Below are 25,692 nucleotides of genomic sequence, written 5' to 3' on the forward strand. Positions count from 1 at the left end.
TAAGCTTTCTTTACCTCTGTGTAACGACACTTAGCTTCCGCTGCGTGATCTTGTCTGATCAAGTCTGGGTTGTTGACACTAACAAGCATGCCTGCTCTTCATTGTGGTTGTCCAGCACCCTAACCCTATGTTAAGAACTTGCATCTTAGTTTAACTTTTCTTTTTAGGTAGTGTGTTTGCAGATGTCAAAATAAGTAGAAATGCAACAACAGTAGAAATTGCACTAGAAATGTCTCCTATTTAGATGTAGCATACACTTGTTTCTGTTCATTTCTTGAAATGTAATGTTGAAGGTCTGCTGTTTCTAGGAAAGAAAGATGAGGAAGCACCTGAAGAGAGAATAAGTATCCCACCGAGGGCCACGCCTGCTAAAGGTAAGCATACACTCTGAGGCGATGTTTGACTGCATCACATAAATCTCCTCTACATTTTTCTCTGCTCACCTCCTGTTACATGCTTCCTCCCTCCTTCCTGTGTCCATCCATCCTGCAGGCTATGAGCTGCTGTTCCAGCCAGAGGTGGTCCGCATCTACACATCGATGCTAAAGGAGAGCCACAACCCCATCGTGCTGGAAGCCTCAGCTGGAGCCATTCAGAACCTCTGTGCTGGAAGATGGACTGTAAGAGCCTCCTTAAGCCATCATCCTTTTCTGTTTCACCAGAACTCCCTCTGAGGCTGCAAAAGCTTCTGCATTTCTATCTTTATTTCCCACCATCACAGTCTTCCCACTTCTCCTCCTGAGCTTTCAGGTGTTGATCAGTGAAGATGCTTTTGAACCAACTGACTCAGAACGTTTTGTCCTTGAAATGTAATTACCTGTAACAATTTGTGTTACCCTTGTTATCAGCGGCAGTGTTACAATGAATCATCCTCATAAGTTGTATGTATTTTGCTTCCAAGTGGCTAGATATTCCTGTAGTTTTGGGAAAAGGTTTTGATCACTATTTTAAGGCTTGGAAGTTGTCTCTTTTTTCATTTTTTAGTTGCTTTTCACTTGTTTTTTAGTTTAGACCATGTGTTTTGTTTGATAAGCCTTTTAAATATGACTCATGAATCAATCAGGTATTAAAGGCTTCTGAATTCAAATTTATTCATGGCTCTTTGTCATCAAAAACTCTAAAAGTCTAAATTTATTTTGTTGAATCAGATGTAGATACTTTTGTTTTTGTTCTTCAGGTGTGCACTTTACTGATTTTATCCAAGCAATGCTCTGCAAAATTAACAACTTTGTATAGGAAAGTTCATTTGTTCTTTCAGAAAGCTGCAGAACAAATGACAAAAAAATCTAATTAAAAGTTTAGAGAAAGAAAAATTATACCAAAAACATTTCTCTGTGACAACTGTGTTTTTGTGTGTGATTGTCTGCAAATGCAATGTGGTTAAAAACAACTTATTGTGGATTTAGTTGTACCAGTAAGCATAAGTTGCTTCTCCTTCTAATCGGAAATGTTTTTTTCTTTCTTTTCTTTTCTTTTTTTTTTTTTTTTTTGGACCAAACCTCAATGTTTTGTTTGTCAGCATCATTACTAAAACACTTTACTGCTGATGCTTATTTCATATATTTGTAATTTGTAAGTTTTCAGAATAGGCACAACTAGTAGTTTACTGAAAATCCTCTGTGCTCCTGTCTGTTTAGCATGGACGATACATCCGTGCGTTGATGCGTGAAGAGAAAGGCTTGGTCGTGGTGAGCGAGCTGCTGGACAACACCAATGACCGAGTCGTCCGTGCCATGTCCGGAGCGATCCGTAACCTGGCGATAGATCCGCATAACAAGAAACTGCTTGGTGAGGCATCAAAAGCCATTCCCAACCAAACAGACAGTTTCTAGGGATGGATTGGATCTGCGCTGGTGTTTGTGTTGAAGAGTGTTTAACTTTTGTTCACCTCTGCCTGTTGGCAGGTAAATACGCGGTACCCTACCTGGTGGGAGACTTGCCTGGTGGTGGGCAGAATCAACCAGTGAAAGCGCTGTCAGAAGAGACGGTGGTGTCCATACTGAGCACGCTCCATGAGCTGCTGGGATCCGACGTGGAGGCTGCAAAAACCTTGAGGGCCTCGCAAGGAATTGAGAGACTCGTGCTCACCAACAAGGACAGGTGTGGTGGAATCGGATGCATATTAATTGTTTAATCAGGGTGAATGCGCATCCTTAAAAAGTCTTAAATTAATGCATCTAAAATTAAGGCCATAAAATGTCTTAAATTCATTTTTTGGAGGGGGTTGGCCTTAGATATGTTATTACAGGTCTTACATTATGTTGCGGCAGGACTATTTAATTTCGAATATTTTATGTAGTTAAATTTTTTTATCACAGGACTTTGCTGTTACTCAAAACTTGAGTACTGAGTTTTGAGTAACACACAACTCAGTTTTGAGTTGCTGCTATCGGGAACTAGCTGCTAATACACCCTGCAACAGTAAAAGCAGGTTAGGGCAATTATGTCCATCATGGGTAAATGCAAATTTTTTTTTAGCCATTGGGAAACTTCTGTCGGCAATCCACGCAATTTATTTATTTGTGATTCTTCTTTTGTACATTTGTCGCAATTTAGGATCTTAAATTCCATTCGTAACCTTAAAAAGGTCTTAAGTCTTGAAGCAGCTGTGGTTCTGAGGGTAGAGTAGTCATCTTGCCTACCGATGTGTGTATCGGTGTATTAATGTGTGTGCAAAAGGGTGAATGTGAGCCTAGTGTAAAGTGCTTTGAGTGGTCAAAATGATTGGAAAAACGCTATTTAAGTTCAGTCCATTTACCATTTAAGTGTTAAATTTGAGTTGGTGAATCCTGAAGAAGGCCTGATTTAATATAGATCAGATTTTATTGTGCTTCTGTGGTTGCTTGCTTGCTTTTTCTCTTTTTTTAACATCCAGCATTTTTTTCCTCTTTGAACTTTGGGAAACAGTAACCGCTCAGACCGGGAGGTGCGTGGAGCCGGGCTGGTGCTGCAGAGTGTGTGGGCCCACAAAGAGCTCCGTCGGACCCTGGAGAAGGACGGCTGGAGAAAGACCGACTTTATGGTCAACTTAAATCCCCCCAAATCCGATGACAATAGGCTCAATGGAAGACATGACGACAGCACTTTGCCTCTCATTGATAAAGGTTGGGAAAATATCAAGATTTCCTTCACGGTTTCACTATATGTACACATTAAAAACACAAACACCTCACACACCGGCTTATTGTTTTTTGCAGCTGCCTGCGTTTCTATTTATACTTCTAAGGATTCAACCAACATGATTTATTTTTCTCGTTGTTTGGTTTTGAATTAAGTGTTGCAGTTTTTGTATAAAAAATAGCTAGTTCAAGGCTTTGAAGACATTTGCTGGTCTTGTAAGCCAAAGAATCCAAGAAGTTCAGAAGCTTCGGAAACCTTGTAGCCTTGAGAAATGAAGAGAATCTGAATTTACCCAGTACAGATTTACAAAGCAGCGTCTGGAAACATACTGAAGACAACCTTCATAGTCTGAAAACTATATTAACAGAGTCAATCTTGAATGCCAGTTTATTAATTAAATATTATGCATGCTGTTACTGCTCATAAATAAATCAAGTAATGGGCTGTTTCTCTGTGACTGTAAACCTTAGGTCGACCTGACATTTAGAAAATAAAGCTGTTCACTCAATTTTAATGTTTTGCTTTCATACAGGTGGGAAAAGAGATGAAGAAATGATTCCATTGAATGAGTTTGGACCAGGCAAGTGCAGAAAACATTACATACATCTACAGCTCATAACAGCGTAGAAGAGACATTCTAGTTATGGAACATAGTGGAAACCCATGAATGAGGAAATGCTTTCATATAGATAATCAGTGAATGTGTGAGAAGATGGTGAATAAGAGTTGAATGATTAGAATTTAGAACAGCTGTACTTCTACTAATTTATACTCATCAGATATACTGTAGTTTGCAAGTATAATTTGTGTTGCCTGTTACTTCATTACATTCCTGAGCAGGGTGGTGTTTTTTAACATTACGTCTGTTCTAAAGATTTTTAGTCTTTGCCACTCAGAAAGTGGAGCAGACTTGTCTAAAGCCCAAACACAATAGAAATAGAAAGTCTTTAGGAAATGTTTTTCAAAATCTAAACATGAGCTCAATCGAGGCAAGAAACGACCGGGAGATGGCATTCTAATTTAGTGTAAGGTTTGAAATTAACAGAAAGGCTAAAATATTAAACACCCATCCTACTGTACTGTCCTATTTGTTTCTACTCTAAGGCTAATGTTTTTTTTTTTGTCTTGTGGCGGAAAATCTATTTCTTTGCAATAATACAAAGTATCTTACTTGCTGAAGACAGCAATTAGAATGAGCTCATGGTATCTGAATAAAACCTCTGAGATGTAACAAGTACTGGGGGATGTTTTAGCAGCTACTGTACTCAAGATTATAGACGGCAACACAAATATTTAGTTAACATAGCAAATTAAGTAACTCATTTTATGGCAATGAGGTCCTGAAAACCTAGCTTTTTTTTTTTTTTTTTTTTAAACAAAAAACAAGCCAGGTTGATTTTGTTATTTTTGAATGGACCCAGCTCTAAATGTCCTCTAGTTTCTCTCCAGGGAGAATTTCTTCCTGGTTTTCCAAACAGAGCTCACTCTTATTGCTTTTAATTGCATGAAAGACACACTTTACTCATTACTACTCAGTAGAAAAAAGAGGTTTTTCTTTGCAATAATACAAAGATCCTGCAAACTGATTTTATGTAGATTGAAGTTGGTCATATTCAATTAAAACCATATTACATACCGTACATGCACTGTATTTACAAAAAACATTAAATTAACCTAACGTACATTTTTCCTGTTTTTGGTCAGTGAGAATTTCAAAAATTATTTCCATTTCCCAAATGCCAGAATGAAAAGAGTTTAGATCAAGATTTTTTTACTCCAATTCAATAGTTTAAATAAACTAATGTTGAAATTCCTTTAATAAATTTGGAAATCTCTGAAGATGGAGTCAGTCCTCAGGATTGAGGTAACCTTAAGGGCTTTTACTCTAACAGCAACATAAAAATTAATCGATTTTTAGATTAATCGATTTTTTGCAATGAATCAAAATTTTGGCTTGTGAAGATTTAATGTTTTGAAAATCTGGATGTTTTTGTCTTTTTTTTTATTATTAAGATATTTGTACAGAAACTAGACAAAAATATACTTGGTAAGATTTTGTGTTTTTGCAGTCCCGTTCCATTTGGGAACAGATGAAGTGTGTGTGTGTGTGTGTGTGTGTGTGTGTGTGTGTGTGTGTGTGTGTGTGTGTGTGTGTGTGTGTGTGTGTGTGTGTGTGAGAGAGAGAGCGAGTTCCACAAACCTGACCCGGTTACATCGGTTCTGTCAGGGAAAATGGGCCAAAATTCCAGCAAACTGTTGCGTAATCCGTGTGTTGGGATACAGAAAACACCTCAGTCATGTCACGCAATTCGAAAAGGTTTCTGCCAGATACTGAGGAAACTTGTGTAAATCTCTGAATTTGAAAACATTTTTTTTAAAATCTCTAAAGCAATCCATTTTTATTGTAGAATTTAGTTTATAGTATAATTGTTAGTAGTCCTAACTGAATGAAAACGGTAAAAGTATATTTTTTAATCGGTACAGAACAAATGCATAGCTATTTTCAGCTGCACAGCCTCGCTCCTCCTGGGTTTCATGCACATAGAAAACAGGAAGATTTTCCTGGCTTGTATCATAGATGTCTGTGTGCCACAGAATCTTAAAGACATCTGCTTCCCCCTACAGACGCCTACTCCACACTGGACCAGAGAGGCAGAAAGAACACGCTGGATAAAACACTCGATGCTGCTGACCAAGATTCAGTACAGGTAGATTCTGATCCCATGGGAACCCACTTCCACAACGTTGCATGACTGCACCCTCGGTCAGAATTATAGCTACCTTATCGCTGAAAAAGAAAACCTCTGGAAAACACCTCCAACACCTTCTTTCCTAACCCCAGTTATTAAGAAACGAATTTTCATCTGGATTTATTTGTAAATTGGGGTTTAGGACTGTTGGTCAATAAAAGCCCAGTCACAGCGCTTCTTCAGCTGCTTCAGCACCTCTGTGAAATATTTCCACTGACGTTGTATCTGTTCAGGCAGAGTTCTCATAAAGCTGGGAAAAATACATGTCGTTGCTTTTCTCGTTTAAAAGGTTGGAAATTCATGGATGTGATTAGATCATGCGCAAACACACACTGAATGCGAGCTCCGGGAATGTTGTTGTGTGAACGTTCTCACACCCACAGATGGCATGTTGTAGCACGTCCTATCAGAGCAAAGTGCTCGATCTCTATCTTGAACGTTATCTCCCATGCGTCTCCCTGAAACATGAACTAACATCGCACTAACATTTTCATTTTTTTTTATCTCATCCTTTGTTTCCCTTTAACTACATCCTCTGAACTTTTTGTGTCACTCTCAACTCATTGTTTTGCTTTGTTCACCGTTCTCTTTGTGTTGTCCCACCTCTGGGCTTCTCTTTCTGTCTTTTCATAATCTATCACACTCCCTATCTCTTTATATTTTGTCTCTTCTCTCAGGGAGGGATGTATGGGGAGAGGCAGGCTTCATTGCCTCTGTTGGATTCTTACGATGGTTAGGCTACATCCACTGTCACACTGCATGTCAGCGCATGGTATGTGTCCCACCAGCTTCCCTGCTCAACTCACCGCATGGCCTAATATTGTAGAAGTGTGTAAAAATACCTTGCAAAAAAATTTTTTATACCCCTGGATATTGACATTTTGTCATGTTACAGTCAGAAACATCTATGTATTTCACTGGGACTTTGATTTGATAGATCAACACATGATAGGAAAATGAATTAAATTCATAATGTATAGATGGAGGAAAAAACATGACTCAACTACAGATCAACAGCAGAAGTAAGAAAATCTACCTGGCAAGGTCTGGAAAAAAAATTGGAAATTAATTTTAGCTTTTGCCAAATCTGGAAAAGTTTTCCTTCAGTAACCAAAGATAAAAATAGGATTTCCTGGGAAATAAATGGCTTTTTACTTTTACCTAAATATAAATGGAAAACTTTTTCTTTTATCAGGAATTGAGATATATTCAATTGATTAATAATTCTGTCTTTTTTATAATTATTTTACCGCTGGGTTTCAAAGTTGACGTAAGGTTTATGAACCAGATTTAGTTTAGAACTTTCATCAGTATATGTTTGAACTGATGAAAGTCCCTCCTGTGATTTAAAAAAACCTCAATGCTTGAAAAACTACTAATAATAAAAGTGTTGGCACCATCAAGCATTGGGATGATTATTTTTGTGCAGGGTTAAGAAAACTTCTGGAAGTAGTGTGTGGCTGGGTTTTATTTTAGGGGTTGTAGAGTTAAAAGGTTGCTAAATGCAAATGTCTGGCACCCTTTTTTGATTTTTATTAGTGATAAAACAGCTGAGAAACAAACGTCCCTTTCTTTTTATTTCCACTTAAGCATTTATGTACTAATTTGTGTTGTCTGCTGCATAAAATCTCAAAATAAACACCTTGAGGTTTGTGGCTGTAACATGTAAAATATTCCAGGACTTTTGCAAGGCACTGCAAAAGTACCCATTGTTTTCATTGAGCTCTCATTGTACTGTATTTAAACCCTGGTTTTGCCCCCTCTGCTGGTGGAAACTGTTATTTTTCTTATCTTGATGTTTTGCTTTTTTTTTTTTCTCACACAGTTTTTGTCTTAAGATGTGATGACATTGCTTCCCACAGCTACTTCTTGTGAATCTTGTGTTATTATTTTTCTGAGTTTGAATTTGAAGCATGAGCACCTTTTATCACTCGCTTCACACAGTCAGCTCCCAACACTCTGATTTGCTGTTGTTTTTCAGAAGAACTGATTGTGTGCATCGCAAGACGACAGCCTCCTCCAACTTACTGCCCCTGCTGAACTGACAACGGGGGCGACCACTACACTACCGCCAGGATTTAACTCCAACATGTACACTCACTCCTTTATGTCGCAGCTTCTCTTCTTCTTCTTCTTCTTCTCTCTCTGTTACATTCCTCTATTGCAGCGGACGAATGAATGAAACTACAGGAAGTGATGTGGATCTAAAGCGCTGCCTGTGGACAACGGATCGTGACTCTATAACCACTCTGTTCTCCGTGATTCAATAACCACTAAGTTTGAGTTTGTGGCTTATGATTCTACATCTCTGTGAACAGCACTACAGTACAACCTACCAGGAAGACACTAAAAGGCCTGATTTGACACTTTTTAATGGAAATGATCAGACTGGAACACTTTGTGGGGAAGTTTTATATTCATGATGATGACACTATTTTGACAAAATCAAGGGAATGTGTTTTTTTTTTTTTTTTCTTCCCTGACTTTTGCTGGCTATACGCTACAAAATTCTCTGAAAATAATTGTTTCTGTCTTATCAGATCTGTTTAAAGCTTCTGCCTCTTGTTGCTGTAGTGGTTGATCCTCTACTTGCTTTGCTCTGAACTGCTACTTGTATACATGCTTCCTATCTGTGCCAAAATGTTGAGGCAGAGTTCAAAATCTTTTTCTTCTTTCAGTAGCTGCACTAAAAAATGTCTTTTGCTTTATTTGACGTGCCGCCTGTGTTTCAAAGTTTGCATCGCTGATCTCTTTGGGGCCTCTGACTTTGGTGAATATCCATAAATATAAATCAGTGCAACTGTCTGTAATACATATGTGTCAGTACAGAGGAATAAATGAGAATATTTTTCCTCTGGCTTGTTGGAACAGACAGAAGAGTCTGTATTTAAAGTGATCCTTCTTCCAAATAGTTTAATAATCCTGTAAAGTCTTGGGAGATGCCAAAGCATCCGTCAAACTGGATCTGCTGGTCTTTATGAATGTGCAAGAGAACTGTTGCTAACAGTGAGCTAACTGGAGTGCCTCACATATTGGATGTATCCAACATAGCCTGAAAAGACAAACGTTTTTCACTTTCTCCTATCGCTGCAGCTTATATGTTGGGAATACAGCGGGGGGGTTTAAAGCCTGTTCTGGAAGAATAAGTGAGCTAATGTTTAAAATCTCCTCTTTGTATGGCATAAAATTCTCGATTTCTGTTTAACTTACTGCTTCAGAACACTATTTCCAAGGCAAATCCATGTTGTGAGTTTTAGCCCACATTTGTTAGTGCCGAGTGAGATGTAGATATTGTCTGGATTGTTAAAAGAAGCACTATAGGGGGGAAAATGTATTTGGGTTGTTTTGTTTAGTTGGTTGTTTTTTTTTTTGCTTTGTTTTTTTTTTTACTTTTCCATTCCAGGTGAAAAATGATTCTCTTTTTCCCTAAACGGACAACTTGCCTTCGACCATACATTTAATAAAGTTGGAGAACAGCAAAGGATCATGTCAGAAAATCTGTAAGGAGGCGTAGAACACAATTTGCTACTAGTTAAAATGGTGAAAAGAATAAAAGCACATCTAAACTATATATATTCAAGAGAATATTTGTTAATTTTAATGGTTTTATGTATTTTCTTTTTATATTGATTTGGGAGTTCATTGTTTCGGGTGTGCTGGGTGAATGCATATGCAATCAGTTTTTATGTTTTGATTGAAAAAGAACTGAGTTTACGTCTTAATTAAATGCAAACCAACATAGCTGGATTAAATCAAACTTCCTACGCAGAACATTCTGATTGTGGATTACACCTTAATCTCTTTGCCTTGGCTCTTAAAAGTTGCACATTCTCATTTATGATTGAGTTATGTAACTAGCAATAATGTTTTTAATAAAAAAGAAAGCTAGATTTCTGTCTTGTTTATCGTTGTGATTTTGTTTTTTGTAATGAAACGGGAATAATGTGCAAGTATAAGAAATCAAATGTCCTTTTTATGTGGATAAATTAACTAGTGATATGTTGTACAACATAAATCCGATGAGGGGGAATCGCGTACTGATAGATTACTGCTCCTCCTCCATTATTTGTGACCCACCAAGACAAGGTGAGCTTTTTTAAATGAAGTATTTAAACAGAGCTGCTGGCAGAGGCATAATCAGTATATCCTGTTTAGAAGTAGTTCAGGTGATCGTTGTGGTTCTTCAGAAACGTCTTCAGATGCATTGTAATTGTAAATAAGAATTCATCTTTAATTACTCACTTATGTAAAATAAAGCTATAACCAAAGTGTAAGTTTAAATTTAAGTGGGGATTTAGTTCAAAATCAACAACCACAAACCTAAATTTTCACCAGCAGCTCTTTTTCGCTAACCTGCTCCCTTCTGCAGCGCACGTCAACAAATGTCTCTTAAAAGCATTTGAGTTGTTCATGGTTACTACTTTCTGTTCAGCTTTATGTCATAGATCAGAGTAATGTACTTTCTTTAAAATTTATTTTGATTAGCAGTTCTTCAGGTTTTTATAAAGTTTCCCTGTGGACTCTGGCTGCTTTTTTCCCCCCCAACTCTTGGTCAGTAGAGTGCCTGCCTATTGTCAGAGGAACGAGTTTTTTTCATCAAGCTCAACTCTGACCTGTGTGAGTCATTCAGGCACACAAAGTTCTGTAAACTGAAAATATGGAAAAGTCATAATTAAAACTGTATGATGTGAGGAAAACGTGATCCTAAAATTATTTCTGAACATTACAGTGACTGCTGATTATATCCCGACTTTCTTTCTGTCAAGGTGCCTGCCGGTCTTTGTTAACTTGAGCATCTCAGTCAATTAAAGTAAGAGGGTGAAAATTGGCAGCAGGGAAGCTTTGTCCAATTGGTCAAATATTGACATGGGGCTGGATTTGCGTTCATGATACTTGAAATATTAAATAAAATACTGTACTGAGGCAGATCTTCATAATTGCTACATTATGCATGTTGTTATTTGATATATTGTGTCATATGCAGTAATATTAATTTTTAAATACTTGTAACAAGTAAAAAAATTTTAGCTCCAAAGAACTACTAACATAAATTGACAAAATTTCTATTACGTCTTAACAGAACAGGTTTCCTCGTTTTTTCCCTCCTGTAGTTTGGCAGAGCGGCCACAAGATGGCATTGCGCCGCGCAAAAGCGGTGACTCCTCTCTAGATTAAACAGCAAACAGCGAGTGAGAGAGAGAACTGCTGAACATTGATCGATTCTTTTTAATGTTCAGTTTAACGTAAGTTTCATGTGAAAAGATTAGTGGCTCGTTAGACAAATGCTTGAACGCGCTGTAGAAAAAGTAAAGGTGAGTATTTTTAAGCTAACCCGCAGCTAGCAAATTTTAGCAATGTAATATAGCTAACATCAACAAGTTCAGGGTTTATTCAGCCGGGCTAGTCGTTAGAAAAAGTTTTTGTGCTTCCTGTTTTAGATTTCTTGATCTGCCTAATTACAAGAGCTAACAGTCAGCCTTAACGTTTTTTTTTTATTTTTTTTATCAGTGAAGGTCGTAGACCTTAACTCCAACATGGAAAAAGACGGACCTTACTACACGTGTTCTGCTTTCAGACCCTTAAGAAATCGAAAGCTTTTAAGATGAATCAGAAATGTTCAGTCTGGTTAAAAAAAAAAAAGAGTATTATAGATTTCCAAATTAGACTACAACATTTAGACCCGTCCCTAACAACTGGATTTTGCTGAAGTTAGCATCTGATGTAGCACCAAGGGGGTTTCCGCTAAATTTCACTGGAACTGGATTATTTTCAAAACTATGTCCATCCTACACCGTGTGTCTTACAGAATATGTGATGTCTATGATATAATCCAATTTAAATTAGTATTTATAAATTATTTAAAATTATATTTTGTTTGTTCTGAAATTGTAAGTTATCCATAAGCAGCAAAGCAACCCCAGGCCATCACACTGCCATCACCGTGTTTGATGCTCAGGTCATAACGGTACAGATGTGAGATGGACCATTGTACTCTCTCTGCTCAGCAGTGATTTAGGCCTTGAAACGTTCTCATGGATCCAAACCTCTACATTACTGCTGGGTTAACCATGACAAATGTAGACTGCAGTGCTTTGTTTCTCCTGAATGAGCTGTTAAAACCCTTTTGGAGTAACTTTGGTTGGGCGGCTGCTTCTGTACCATCATCACCGTGGTTCCCTCTAGTCCAGAAGCCATAGAAATTGCTTTGTAAACCCTTTCAGACTGATGGATGTCAATAACTTTGTAGACCAAGACATATTTTTGCGTTTGAAGAGCCTTTCGCCTAGGGCTGGACAATAAATCAATACAACATACCGCAATGAACACGTGATCAATACCGACACATGATACATCTGATCGAGTATTCAATATTCAGAATATTCACTGAACTCCAATCCAGAACCGCACAGCATTCTGGGAGATGTAGGCAGAGGAAAAGCTTTAACCGTTGGACCTCTCACTGTGAGCCAGGCCAGGTGAGTGGAATCAACTAACTCCTCCCCCCTGTTCTTGGGCTACATAGCAATAACCTGTCAAGTAACAGCAGCAGTTTCAGGTTAAAAATAAATCTAAAGGCGTGGAATAAAAACTGTAGATAAAACAGGAAAGGTCGCGCCAGTATTTCAGATATTTAAAACAAAATCTAATTAATAATTAATGATATAGACAATTACTGATATCGACTGATATCATATGCTTCTATCATGATAAGTTTTCAGCCACATCGTCCAGCCCTACTTTTCGCCGACCTCATGTTGTCAGACAGGTTGGGTTTAAGTTTCTATTGTTTCTATTTGATCTGATTTCATGTATATAAGTTTGATAATCATATTTATTTGTTCCACAGATCCGGCAGTAACCAGCCCTTGGTGTGACTCATTGAATGTAGCCCCAAAAAATGTGATTAATCACAGGTAATTAATGATGTAACCAAGAGACAGTTGTGTTTCCTCACAGGGCTAGCTTTGATGTAGAGCTTTTTGCCTTAAAGATAAACATTATTGCATTTTATGTTGACTCTGGTCGTCTTAGTCTAACATTAAAAGTAGTTTGTTGATCTGAAATATGTTTTTTTGAACTGCTCCTCTTTATTGGTGCTTTTTGCTCCCAGGATCTTGTGAACATGCAGAGGTTCTGGTGGCCCGGCTATGAAATGCAGCTTCTTGAACAGCTGCAGACGCAGCAAAACCGTGCCCAGTTCTGTGATACCCTGCTGCAAACTGAGGGTGAGGCCGCTACTAAAAGCTACATCAGGAAAATCATGACACTGTATCCCAAAAACTCAAGAAATCCCTGTCAGTAACTCTCCAACTTGCCTCCACCAAGGTATCGCCATCCCAACCCACAGCTGTGTCCTCGCCGCCCTCAGTCCTTACCTGAGCGAGAGGCTGTCGGACTCTCCCTCCCCTCCATTGGGGCAGAAGCGTCTGCTCCACCTGCAGGAGGTGACGGCCCACACCTTACTGAAGCTCGTTGGACTCCTGTACTCCGGGCGGCTGGAAGTTAAAAGCAGCAAGGAGCAGAACGACGTTTTGGCTGCTGCCCACAAGTTTGGAATCTCTGACCTCGTGTTGGGATGCAGAGATGGGGAGAGGAAAGGCGTAGAGCTGCTGGAACGAGGGCGGAGGTTTCACACGGGAGAAGGCACAGAGCCGCGCAAAGGGATGGAAATGCAGGATGCACAGGTTGAGTCTGATATAAGTGGAAAGACGGAGAATGATTCTCTTGTTCAAAGGAAAAGCTTTTTAACTGTTGGGACACAGACTGTAAACAATACTCTGATGTCTGTGGCCAGTCCTGGTCCTCTTTCTGATCAAACTCCGCCTCCAACTATAGAAACAGCATTTTCTGTATCAAACTCGTCTGCCTCACTGCTACCTCAAAACCTCTCCAAGTTTTCGCTCACTTCTTACCTAACCGTCCACAGCGAGCCAGAGTCTACAGCTGGACAGTCCTCTGACTGTTTAACACACTCCTCATCCTTCTCAGCTTCATCCAGGTACAGAGGGACGGTGCTACCGGTCGCCAACGACGATGTCGCTTCACCAACATCTCATGAAAAGAACATTTCCAAACAGTTGGTGGAGCGAGAGAGGTCAGGACAGGAAGATGGAAACTTGACTGTGGATGGAGGGAGTTGTGCTCAGCCAAGAGGAGTCTGCAGGGAAACGATACGGGGAGAAGAAAAGGAGAAGAGCAACTCAAATTTTAGAAGAAGTGGAAAGAATCTGGACAGGATGAAAGAGGTAGAGCAGATGATGGACTCTGCACAGATTTCTGTCAAGGTAAGACCTGCACACTGCACTCACATGATGACACTGAACGATAATCAAGGGAAACTATAATCAAAAATGTCTCATAATCTGGAAAAATTTCAAAGTATATCAAAATCTACAAATTAAAGCCACTTTTAATGGATGTTTTGCATCCTGGAGTAATACTTCCTGTATGTCTCTGTATGCTGGTGAATCCTCTTCCCACTTTACAAAAATATATAGCGGAAAATGCAGAAGGTAACTTGGTAAAATAGAGACAGAAGACAAACGTTATCAGAACTTTATTTGATGTGTTTGTTTCATGGCTGTAAATTGTAACGCTCAAAGCAATGAACCCACAGGAACTCAAATAGGAGGAACAGATCTGTGGTTTTATTACATTATTTCAATAATCTTTGGCTCAGATGAAACTGAGGAGGAGGACTAAAGGAGAAGAGTGGGAGATCGTGGAAGATGCAGATGAGACGGCATCGGTTCCTACCAACCCGAATCAGGTAGATACACAGCATGTTCAGAATTTAATCTGTTTTATGCCACAATGGATGAATTTTGACAAACTCTTGAGGGTTTTTTTTGCATTCAGTCTAGTTGGGAAGGTTTTCCAACATGAACAGGATGTTAAAGGTCGTTCATCCAGCAGCATTCCCATCAGTTCAAGTTCAGAGTTTTGACTATGCTGCTCCAAAACCTGTTTTGAGTTTTAAAAAAAAAAAATTTTTATCCATTCATAGTTGGACCGTCTGGTCTGCTTCAGGTAATTGTTCTGGTCTGAAACCCAGGTGTTCCTGAATGTAAGATGATGAATTACTGGCCTGAGATTTCTCTGTTTCAGGGTTTCCTGGTAGGGAGCAGAATTCATAATTCCATCTACTGCGAAAAGTAGCGTAATAGTTCATCACTCTACCGCCACCGTGTTCGACTGACAGTATGACGGATTTTGGTAGCATATGGCAGATAAAACAGGACACATTAGAGTTTGTGGGTCTTAACAGGGCCAACCTGTATAAAAAAGACTAAATAAAAGTAAATCCTTCAAAATATTCCTTATAGTTAATACAGAGCAGTAGTTTCCCCCCAGTGCAGATTCACATTGAAAATTATTAGATTTAAACGTAAGAAAAAAACAACCAAAAAAAAGAAAAACGTGTTTCTAAAATCCGACTCGTGTCTGTTTCCATAGAGTTGCTCCAATCAAAAAACCCCTCAATTTGCTCCTAAAGTTGTCAACTCCCCTGCTCACTCTGTCCATCCGGTCCAGAAGCCAGAAGCCCTGAAGGTCCAGCTTGTCTTAACTTCCTCCCCCCAGCCTCCTAAACACGCCAACACCAGCTCGGACTCGGAGGCGCGCTCCAGCGGCTGGCTCTCTCTGAGCCGCAGCAGCGAACTGGAGTCCGAGGGTCGCACGCCTCTTCAGGGTCCCACGGAGGAATCTGATGAGAAGATAGACAAGCTGTTGGAAAACATCATAATGAGCATGAGCATGCTGCCGGACCTGGGCAGGAGCTGCAGGAAGACGCATGTGAACCACGACGACGTGCCGACCTATTGCCAGGTCCCTGGTGCAGAGAGTGGAGCGACTGCGCCGCTCTCTGACGTCTGCACAGAGGAGTGTGTTTTCTGCCAAGACCTGGGGAGGCAGGGGAGCCACTCAGACACAGACACAGGTGGGTATTGTTTAACGCTGCTTTATTAATGTGACCAAACCAGAGCTGAAGTGATTAATTGTGATTAATCGATTATTTAAGTAATCGTTCACTAATTTGGTAATTGATTTATTGTTAATTGGAGTGTACAGACTATAAAAAGTCAATTTGCTGAAAGAACAGATACTCAGAGCAGTAATTAAGTCAAAACTGTAAAAAATATATAGAAATGTTCTACCCAGAACTCCTCAAGTGGCAGTTTTAGCGTCACCTGGTTCAAATTCTGCAAAAAAAGTCAAATAAAATCAATGTCCCAGCCCTACTCTATGGATGTTAAGTTGAGCAGAAAGGGTTGAGTTTTTCACATGTTGATGTCACAATGATATTTCTAGCTGCATGTGCATCCTTTGCTACAAATGTTCAAGTGCTGTTATTAAATTGTAGGTAATACACTTTTCTTATTTAAAAAAGGAGTTGGATTATGTGTTTAGTTGCATCATTTAATCTATTTTTAATATTACATTAAAAGTCTTCAATGGTTTAATGACAAATCTGCTGTATGAGCCAGTCGTTTTATCCGATTAATCGATTTAATAATCAGAATACTTGATTGCCAAAATAATCATTAGTTGCATCCCTAATCAGATCATTTGATGTCTAAAAATGATCCGGGAAGGATTTTTATTTTCAAACCGAAACCTGTACTTAACGGACTGTCCTCTCTGTCTCTCTCCTGTTGATCTTTGACCCTCGATGATCTGGTTGTCTAGGGCTCCATTACTGTTTTGGAGCTCAGAACCAATCAGGCTACACAAACCCCTCAGCTGCACACACTGCTCTGCAGACAGACCAACCACATCACTCAGAGTTCAGATCCTTTGTACCAATGGACGGGCTGAGCTGGACCGGAGGAGAGAGCTCCCCGTATCCCGTTTCGTGTTTCTCCAACGGGCAGAAACTTCACGACTTGATACTGCAGCAGCCATTCTGCCAGGAAGACCAAAGCATCGAGTTTTTGTCTCTCTCGCATGAAAGCGACTCGCAGTCAGCCGATGCGTTTTCCCTGCCAACTATGGAGGACTTGAGGCTGCCACAATGTCTTTCCCCATTAGTGCCCTCGGCAGGTCACCAACAGCCCGACCCCAGCGTCTCGGGCCGGATGGAAAAAGATGTTCAAAGTCTGCCCTGGCTCACAAAGAACGCCTGCATGCTGACATTTCCACTCAACGCCATCACAGCGGGTAAAACTGAGCTGCTGGAAGCGGACAGCAACACACAGCAGTCGCAAAGCTTCAGGAAGCTCACGCTGAAAAACGAAGGACCGGGAGGCCCTGCGAAGGGTGTGGGACAGAGAGAAATAAAACCCAAACGAGAAAGAAAAACTGACGCCATGAAGAGGAAGAAAAACAAACACGATGCTGCAGAAGACACGGCACCGCCCAAGAGGAAAAGAAGGCGGCGACCGGATTCTTGGAGAGAGTTGGCTAAAGTTTCATCCCTGGACCCAGAAGTCGTAAATGCAGCAACAACAGTTTGTTCTGTGAGTTTGTCGTGTAACAACGTTCTGATGAAGCAGAGAGAAATCGGCATCAGCTCCTTAAACAAACCCCCGTCAGCATCAACAGCCACCGGCAACGGGAAATCCAGAGAACCCGGAACGCTCTGTACCAAACAGCCGCGGATCAAAACCAGGGGCTTCGTTAAGCAGTCTGAGCGCGACACGAGCAACGCCGTCTCAGATAAGTGCTGCGTTTTAATCCCGATGATCCGCCGGCCCGTCGTGGTGCACAAACAAGATCCAGCCGTGACCAAGAGGAGACGTGGGAGACCGCCTAAAGTAAAACTTGAGAATTTTCCAGAAGATGCCGGCGCCATCGTAGAGAACAAGGGTCACGTTGAGGCCGGCGAGGAAATATTGGAGAAGGAATCGCCAATGGAAGACATAAAGTTTGGAAAGCTGATGAGCAGCGCAGGCGAGGGAGAGGCAAAGCAGCTGAAGAAGACCACTAGTGATGAGAGCTCTGGAATAAACAAAACTGATAACATGAAAAGTGGTGGACCGCAGAAGCAGTCGTGGATGGTAACTCTGAAGGAGTTCCAAAAACTGATTAAACGCAAACACTCCAAAACAAGGAAAGGGACTGAAGTCCAAGGCAGAAACAAACCTGCGGATGTTGGAGAATCAGAAAAGCAGGCACAAATAGACAAGAGTGGCACCTCAGAGACTCACAGCCAGGCGCTTTTTGATGCTACAGTTGATGAAAATCACAACCAGCTTCCCAACACGTCGGCAGCTGCGTGTAAAACGAGCCTTCAGGATGTGATGATCAACTCAGAGGCCAGGAAGAGCTGCGGTTCAGGCGAGGAGGACAAACCGGCCTGTTCCTGCGACGTTCTAGAAGAGGAGAAACAGTCTGCTACAAATCTTGATGAAGGTATGAAGAGGTTTGATTTTCATCAGTGTTTTTGATTTGATTTTGCTTTTAAAACCTCACTGACTGTCAGTGCATCCCAGTCTGTGTGTTGCCACCAAAAGACTGAAATGTAATTATTTAAGAAGCTGAAAAGGTCTTGCACCTCTTGAACTTCTCAGCATTTCCTCGTGTCGCAACCACAAACTCCAACGTAAATTGTATGTGATACAGGAACATAAAGCAACACATACCTGTATATGTTTAGTGATAAATGATTCGGGGTTTTCGTTTTATTTTCGAAGCGATGATCTGAAAAACGTGGTGTACATTGGTAGTCGCCTTTTTTCAGGTCTGTCTCTGCCATCTTTATTAGGGTCTGAGGTGTTTCCTGTTCTTTGCAAAACAACTGAAACTCAGTCAGATCAGCCGGAGAGTCTTTCCACAGATTCTCAGCTGGACTTTGACTAGGCCATTCTAACACACCAATAAGCTTTGATCTAAAAAGTCTAGTCCTAACGTTGGCTGTCGTGCTGCTGGAAGGAACCTCATTAGTCTCCAGCCTTTGGCAGCTGCTAGCAGGTTTCCAACAGTCTTCTTTTTGACTTCTTGTTCTCTGACTGATGCTCCCTGCCGGTTTCGATGTTTAGAGTCGCGACAATCTCGTCCCATTTTTTTGGGTCCCTTGGTTTTCATTGCTCTGCAGCTTCATTAGTGCTTGTGATTAATCCTCTGAGGCCTTCAGGTAGCAACGGTATTTATACATAGTAAATAAATCACAAATTGAGTCACATCAGTGGACTCAATTTACCGATTTGGTTACTAGTGAAGAAAATTGCTTCTACTGGATTTTATTTAGTGTTGTCGGTGTGAATGGGGCTGGATAAAGGGGCGCCACACTTTAAAGCATTTTAATTGTAGAAAATGTTTGCTTCTATTTCACAATTACGCACCAGTTTATGTTGGTCTGTCACCTAAAATTGTAATAATATACATTGAAGCTTTTACTTGCAGGGGGTGCAATCAATATGACGTAGATTAAATGTTACGGGTGTTCAGATACAACAAGTTCACTTAGGATACTGATAATGCAGTATTTGCCGACACTGATATCAGCACAAATCACGTATACTTTTATTACTTATTTTTAGTGCAAACAACATTTTTTCAGAGGTAAATCTAGGAAGGAAACTTAAAAGAAAGCATTAGAAATGATAAAGAGGCTCTTTATCTGTTCAGGAAGCTCAGTCAACTGGAAAATTGTTTTCAGACGCTCCTTCCATCCACAGAGCTTATCAGGTTTTAACACATACGCTGTTGTTGAACATTTGTGAAAAGGTGAAAAATATCGGTGTGACAAAGCGCGGTCTCCCAAACGGATGTCAAGTGCCCTGAATGTCACATAACTAATCTTAACAATGGACAGATGGGAAGCAGTGTAGCTTTCCATATAGAAACAAAAACTCATCTAGGTTTGCTCTGATTTACCTAATTTCTGTTGCATGTGAAGAGTGACGTCGCAGAAAAGAAAGCCACTAGAAAATACCTAGCACTATTTGTGTCACCAGGTGCGGATGGCGGCAGCACTTTGTCCGGCTGCAATGAGAAAGAGGAGGACGAAGAGGTGGACGTCATACTTTACTCTCCTGACAAATTTTCAACCAGAGAGTTAGAAGAAAGGGTGGTCGTCATTCCAGATGAAGAGGAGGAGGACGAGGATGTTATCGAAATAGATGTCATAGGAGATGAAGAAGAATAATGCTTTGTTATGTTTGTTTTTTTTTACCATGTTTGTTCAGCATTTTTAATAGTTACATATTTTTATATAATTTTTGGAGTTCATTCGTTTCTATCTGGAAGATGCTTATTTTTATTCAATCAGAATTTAGTTTTCCACCAGATTTAGTTAAAAATGTACCGTTGGAGTGGAGGATGTTTACATTTCTGTATTAACAAGCAGGAGGAAAGTTCTCACTGTTGTTTATATTTTTCAAATAAATTTGAATGATTTCTGTGAAAAAAAAAATTAGAAGCTATTAAGTTGAAAACATTCTTATGTGTAAAATATAATGTTATGTTTATTAAAACGTTGTCTTTTCATGTTTGGCTTTGGCCTCCACTTCCTCGGCGTCTAGAGAAACGCCTCTAGGGGGCGCACTGTTTTGGAAGCCCTCGTTTGGACGTCGTCTTGCCAGCGGAAGTCACAGAGGAAACGCTCCACACGTGTTTTAGCTGCAGATTTTGAAGGTTACAGGAGAAGCGGCGGCTGGGATTTGTGTCCGCAGCAGAGGGTCAGAGGAGCGGCGTGGGTTGCGGTTAGAAACCGGGGCTGAGCAGCACGGAGACGGGAGACATGGACCCCATGAAGGCGCAGCAGCTGGCGGCGGAGCTGGAGGTGGAGATGATGGCTGACATGTACAACCGGTAAATCCGCTGCTAACAAACCAAAATCGTTGCCGAGTTTTGCACACACACACAAATGAATAAGGTGAATGTCGATCACTCAAGTGTTTTAGGTTGATCTAGAATATTTTCTGATCAGAAGGACTGTTTTTAGCCTACAACTTCTAAAGTCGTACATTTTGTGTCTTCTAATGTGAAACCCATAACTACAGTATGTTCATTTGTCACGTTACACTTAATGCAATTAGCAGATAATTTGATCCATCCCACTGTAGCTCCGCCTGTATGCTAAGGGTCCATTCATCATCATCTTCATCCCATTAATTCTGTACAATTTCCCAGTCGTGACTAAAAAGAATCCCCGCAGCATGGTGCTGCCAACACCATGTTTCAGTGAGAATGGTGTGTTCAGGGTGATATGCATTTTGAGTTTTTTGCATGTAGCATTCAGAAGTTCAGTTTTGGTTCGTCTGACCTAAACTCTTCTTCCAGAAGGACAACCACACGGCTTGCAATGAACTTCAGCAGGGACATTTTATGACTTTTCTTCTCACCACTCGATCATAGGGTCACGATTTATAGGCAGAGCATAAATGATCAGTGTTGCATTCTTTTTGAAATCCTGCTCTGGTCTAAAGGTGAGTTTTCTATAAGAAAATAAAATATAAAAACAATAATGTGTTAAATTATTTTATTTTATTTCAATAAAATCAACAGAAAACAAATTATTTTATACGTGTTATACTCCTGTACAAAGCCACGCCAGTTTAAGTTGTCATTTCTGGAGGGTCAAATTGTTATGCGGTAAAAGAAGAATAAATGCCGTGGGAATATTTTTCCTCAGTGTAACAGAGGAAAGAGGCTGAACACAGGTGCACACAAAATGGAAATCATGTCCTTTGTGTTGATGCACGACACAATTCAACACAACACGTGCTTGTGGTCGTAAAAATCCATTTAAAGATTCAAGTCTCACATGAAGAGAATGTTTAGATGTCTTCCTTATTTAACTGATAATTTTGGTTGCAAATGTTTGCCTGGTAAATGTTTCCTGAGCAGCTCTAGGTGTTGGAAAGTAAATGAGATTTATTTTAATTACTGATCTCATTTCAGAAGATGGTACTGTGAGAATGTGATGTTTGCTAAAAACAATTCAAGCCCTCCTGGAAGCACTGGAGTGATGAGATGGGAGTGTTCCAGCTGAGACTGTAGGATCCAAAAACACAAAGGAGAGGACTGGATCTGATCGATAAAATATACTGGGCCAGGTTCACGTACTGGGCCTAAACCCTAGTTCTGATTCATCCCTTCAATGTGTCCTAATCTGAAGTCAAATCAGCAGATTTCTTGAGACAAATCTAGAGCTAATCCACATCCAAACGGGAGGTTAAATTAAAACTGACTGGAGGCAGATTTAACTCTAGATTAAAGGCTGTTTGCATGATGAACATGGATTATCTTGAAGATATTATCGATGCTAAAAAAACAAAACACAAGATGATCGCTCTGAGGGAGGAATGGATGTAACAGCATTGGTTCTTCCACGCGTACAAAAACAATGCAATTGAGAAGTTTTATTTCAGACGCTTTTGATGTGACTCAGTGATGGAAACCCAAGTATTTATCGCCTAAATGAACAAACTGTCAGGGCAATAGTGCACACAGTCTGTAATTAATGCAACATGTCAATGAAGAAAGAGTTGCATCAAGTCATTCTGCCATCCAACACTGGAAGTGCAGCTCAGTAAGTATAGAGTGACTTTCTGTGTTGATTGATGCCATATTCCCAATATGGTGCAAGGTTGTAGAGTGAAAAATGTTTTCAAAACATGTACCAAACTTGTGCCTTGATCTACAACATTTTATCTGGACCCACTCATGATTCCAGATCTCCTGTAATGTGCTCAGTCTGAAGCAGGACAGCACAGTGGAAATGATCCCGCTGACATCAGGTGTGTAATGAGAACAGAAACTCTTCAAATTGAATGAATGTGTGAAAATCAGGCCAATATGAAAAAAGGGAAATCATTCCGGAAGTTGTCTGAGTCATGTTGGTTTGTATTTTATTTCAGCTAAATTGATTCACAACAGGGCTGCGTGGATTCATTCCTCTCATTCAGTCGTCTCTGGTTGACTCATGCTGCTTGTTTTCAGTTGTTGGGTTCTTTGAAATAATACTTCTCACATTGCTGATAGTTTTCAACGTTATTTTTTTTTCTTCCTGTCTTCGTTTTATGATCCTTTTTGAGTTTCTCAGTGCATCGTCCTGTTTCCACCATGTGCAGCACTTCTTACAAAGGTTTTGATTTATTAGTGAATGTTTAAAGCAAAGTATCTGGAAAAGTTGTTTTGTGAAATGTTATGTTTCTAATTTGAAATTGCACTTTTTGATCCAAGTCATTCATCGGCCATCATACTCGTCTGCCATAACGTTTTGTGAAATTTCATCGAAATTCATTGTCCTGCTGTTTGAACAAATGAATACATTTAATGAATTAAAATTAAAACCCAGCAGGTGGTGCTGTTGAGGTTTACCAAACAACAGGTTTTGATCATAAATGAAGTAACTTCACTCTGTTTTTTTCCCTGTTTTTTTGGATGACTGACTTTTTGTCTGTATTAAATCAACAATGTGACTTTTTCTGCTCTCAGGATGACAAACGCCTGCCACAGGAAGTGCGTCCCGCCACACTACAAGGAAGCAGAGCTGACGAAGGGCGAGTCGGTGTGCCTGGACCGCTGCGTGGCCAAATACCTGGACCTTCACGAGAGACTGGGACGTAAACTCACAGAGCTCTCCGTGCAGGATGAGGAGATGATGAGGAAAGCGGCGGTGGGGAGCGGATAGAGACTTTGAAAAAAACAGGATCTGTGTAGAGAAATACAAGAGTTTGGGCTGGGATGTGTGGGATCTAACAGACTCATGTCTTAATAAGAGGGAGGGTAAATCAGAAATGTTAAGTTAAAGGTTTTGAGGGTCCATAAAGATGAGATTCCTCCTCTTTTGCATCAGAGGATGACGCAAACGGCAGCAGTGAAGAAGTAATGGAGGGAAGTGGTTCTCCACAAGCCTTTCTGGATTTTGATTCTTCTTCAGATTTGCCTGAAGATCTCACCTGCAGAGACCTGCAGGTATCCTGGGAAGAAGGACACATGCTTAGATTTTACGCTCAGATTTATGGCTAATTTCCAGCTGTCTCTGGTCCAGAACCATTCAAGCTACTGAGCTGTTACTGATTATGAAATGAACTCGGTCAGCTGTTCACATTTTTTTTCTGTGTTTCAAATAAATATGTAAACTCATAAGGTTGCATAAGGTCGCAGACATAGCCGGTCCAAGATATAAGTAACTTTAGCTGCTGCCTAGAGCCTCCAGACCAGCAGGGGGCCCCAACAGGGCTTGTGTATATAAATCTCAAAATTTCAGATTTGGAAATATTATCATTAAGAATGAGCTTACTTTTGTATTTGGTTCCCAAATTTCTGAATATTAAATTGAAAGAAATATTAAATGAAAGGTAAGATGTGATTTAAAGAACTAACAAATGATGGTTGTTTAACAGTCATGATTTAATGTCACTAACTTAATTATTTGTTTTGCTTACATTTGAGCTGGATGGTTTTTTTAAATTTACATTTACCTACAAATAATTTAATTTTTTTTGTAATTTCTTAAAAGCTCTCGGGCCCCTATGTCCTGACTTTAAACTGTATTAACCACACACCAGATATGACGAAAGAATAAATAAGTCTGTGAACTAAACCTGCCTACAAAATGTTTTTACTGCTATTTCTTTAGTAGTTAATGGAAAATGATTAATTCTAGGCTCAAGGAACTCATTCTGTGATAGGATCAATTTATCTTAGCAGGAAATCATCACACTATCAAACTGAGGCAGACTAAAAGAGATATGAGGATTTTGTTTGGTGGGTGTGATCTGCTCAGGGCCCCAAATACTCTAATGTCGGCTCTGCCTGCAGGATCTGTATAGTTAAAGCTATACTGAGTGTACAACTAATTTAGAAAACAGTGGCTGTGTTGTTAACCAAGACACTATGCAACATGTACTCGCCATTTTATTTTTATGTCCAGCTTTTGCTGTATGGTTCTTCCAGATAAAATGGACTTTGCTCTTTGTTGTGCTTGTGTTGACTTTGTTTGGCCCAAATTGGACCACAGTGATTTGCCAGTTAAAATTTGTTAATGTGCAAACCACACTGATGGTCTGTTGTTAATCACGCTCAATAAAAACAGTGTACTGTGTTTATCTTCTGAGCAACTGAATCTGTCCCATGCTTGATGCGTCTCAATCAGTGAAGATTAAAAACGTCATTTGTCAGTATTTCAATAAGAAAAGTGGTTGAAAATATTTTTTCATCACAAGAATAGGGCTATATTCCAAGTTTTTATTTGTGTTTGATTATTATATCTTGCAGCAAATAAAAACTTAATTCGCTTTCCTCTCGTAGTTAAGATGTCACATAGGAGCAATGGAAATGAAATTTTAATTGAGGGAAGTTATGTTTTGGCATCACAATACAAGAATGGTAAAAGAATGAAAAACTAGCTCATTGCAAATTGTCAGTCATTTTCAGTCGATTTGTGTTTACTATGAAAATAACATTTTCATTTTATTTTCATAGTAAACACAAACACCACGACTTTTTGTCTTGTGTACACTCATTCATTAAAGTGGGCTAAATACAGCAAATGAACGAGAGACTGTATCAACTTCTTCTTCCTGACTATAAATTAAGCAAATTTTCTACACAAAAAAAATAAAAACTACTGATTCCAAAAATCTAGAAGATTTTATATTTTTGTATCTACAGGGATTTATAGATTTTTTCTCTTTCTCTCTATACATATATACAGTATATATATATATATATATATATATATATATATATATATATATATATATATATATATATATATATATATATATATATACTGTATATATATATATATATATATATATATATATATATATATATATATATATATATATATATATATATATATATATATAATGTCTTTAACCTTCACAAACCAAAAACTTATTTTAATAATATGAAAAAGCAGTCT

The 25,692-nt window shown here is 39.4% G+C and overlaps 3 protein-coding genes across 11 annotated transcripts in view; all 3 read left to right on the forward strand.

The window, feature by feature from the left end:
• Positions 1-9,760, forward strand: part of LOC102237360 (catenin delta-1-like) — a 32,834-nt gene extending 23,074 nt beyond the window's left edge. For 7 of the 9 annotated variants that reach the window (XM_014470250.2, XM_023334556.1, XM_023334560.1 and 4 more), the window contains 9 exons: positions 309-374; positions 493-620; positions 1,638-1,788; positions 1,905-2,100; positions 2,908-3,104; positions 3,653-3,700; positions 5,746-5,828; positions 6,548-6,602; positions 7,852-9,760. In XM_014470250.2, the coding sequence (XP_014325736.1) occupies positions 309-374; positions 493-620; positions 1,638-1,788; positions 1,905-2,100; positions 2,908-3,104; positions 3,653-3,700; positions 5,746-5,828; positions 6,548-6,602; positions 7,852-7,910 (983 nt within the window). In that variant the 3' untranslated portion in view covers positions 7,911-9,760. Of the gene's footprint in view, positions 1-308; positions 375-492; positions 621-1,637; positions 1,789-1,904; positions 2,101-2,907; positions 3,105-3,652; positions 3,701-5,745; positions 5,829-6,547; positions 6,643-7,851 lie in introns of all 9 variants that reach the window. The other 2 variants (XM_023334558.1, XM_023334559.1) reach the window with 2 other exon arrangements.
• Positions 9,761-9,868: 108 nt separating this feature from the next.
• btbd18 (BTB domain containing 18) lies at positions 9,869-20,208 on the forward strand. Its single transcript, XM_023334554.1, has 8 exons — positions 9,869-11,182; positions 12,718-12,784; positions 12,982-13,096; positions 13,197-14,155; positions 14,551-14,640; positions 15,327-15,810; positions 16,560-18,224; positions 19,769-20,208. Exons 3-8 carry the CDS (start codon positions 12,994-12,996, stop codon positions 19,957-19,959), a joined length of 3,492 nt encoding a protein of 1,163 aa, XP_023190322.1. The 5' UTR covers positions 9,869-11,182; positions 12,718-12,784; positions 12,982-12,993; the 3' UTR covers positions 19,960-20,208.
• Positions 20,209-20,387: 179 nt separating this feature from the next.
• On the forward strand, positions 20,388-24,879 carry timm10 (translocase of inner mitochondrial membrane 10). The gene is made up of 2 exons (XM_005803015.3): positions 20,388-20,624; positions 23,256-24,879. The coding sequence occupies exons 1-2, from the start codon at positions 20,554-20,556 to the stop codon at positions 23,449-23,451; spliced, it is 267 nt and encodes an 88-aa protein (XP_005803072.1). The 5' UTR covers positions 20,388-20,553; the 3' UTR covers positions 23,452-24,879.
• Positions 24,880-25,692: the final 813 nt, after the last annotated feature.

The sequence above is a fragment of the Xiphophorus maculatus genome, chromosome 5 (assembly GCF_002775205.1).
Source record: "Xiphophorus maculatus strain JP 163 A chromosome 5, X_maculatus-5.0-male, whole genome shotgun sequence".
Lineage (NCBI taxonomy): Eukaryota > Metazoa > Chordata > Actinopteri > Cyprinodontiformes > Poeciliidae > Xiphophorus > Xiphophorus maculatus.

Excerpts from the sequence above, each read along its gene's own strand:
- btbd18 (XM_023334554.1), top strand. The coding sequence starts at position 12,994 with ATGCAGAGGTTCTGGTGGCCCGGCTATGAAATGCAGCTTCTTGAACAG. Across the intron at positions 14,156-14,550 it reads CTGCACAGATTTCTGTCAAG|ATGAAACTGAGGAGGAGGAC; the intron begins GTAAGACCTGCA and ends TCTTTGGCTCAG. Across the intron at positions 15,811-16,559 it reads CCACTCAGACACAGACACAG|GGCTCCATTACTGTTTTGGA; the intron begins GTGGGTATTGTT and ends CTGGTTGTCTAG.
- timm10 (XM_005803015.3), top strand. The coding sequence starts at position 20,554 with ATGGACCCCATGAAGGCGCAGCAGCTGGCGGCGGAGCTGGAGGTGGAG. Across the intron at positions 20,625-23,255 it reads ATGGCTGACATGTACAACCG|GATGACAAACGCCTGCCACA; the intron begins GTAAATCCGCTG and ends TTCTGCTCTCAG.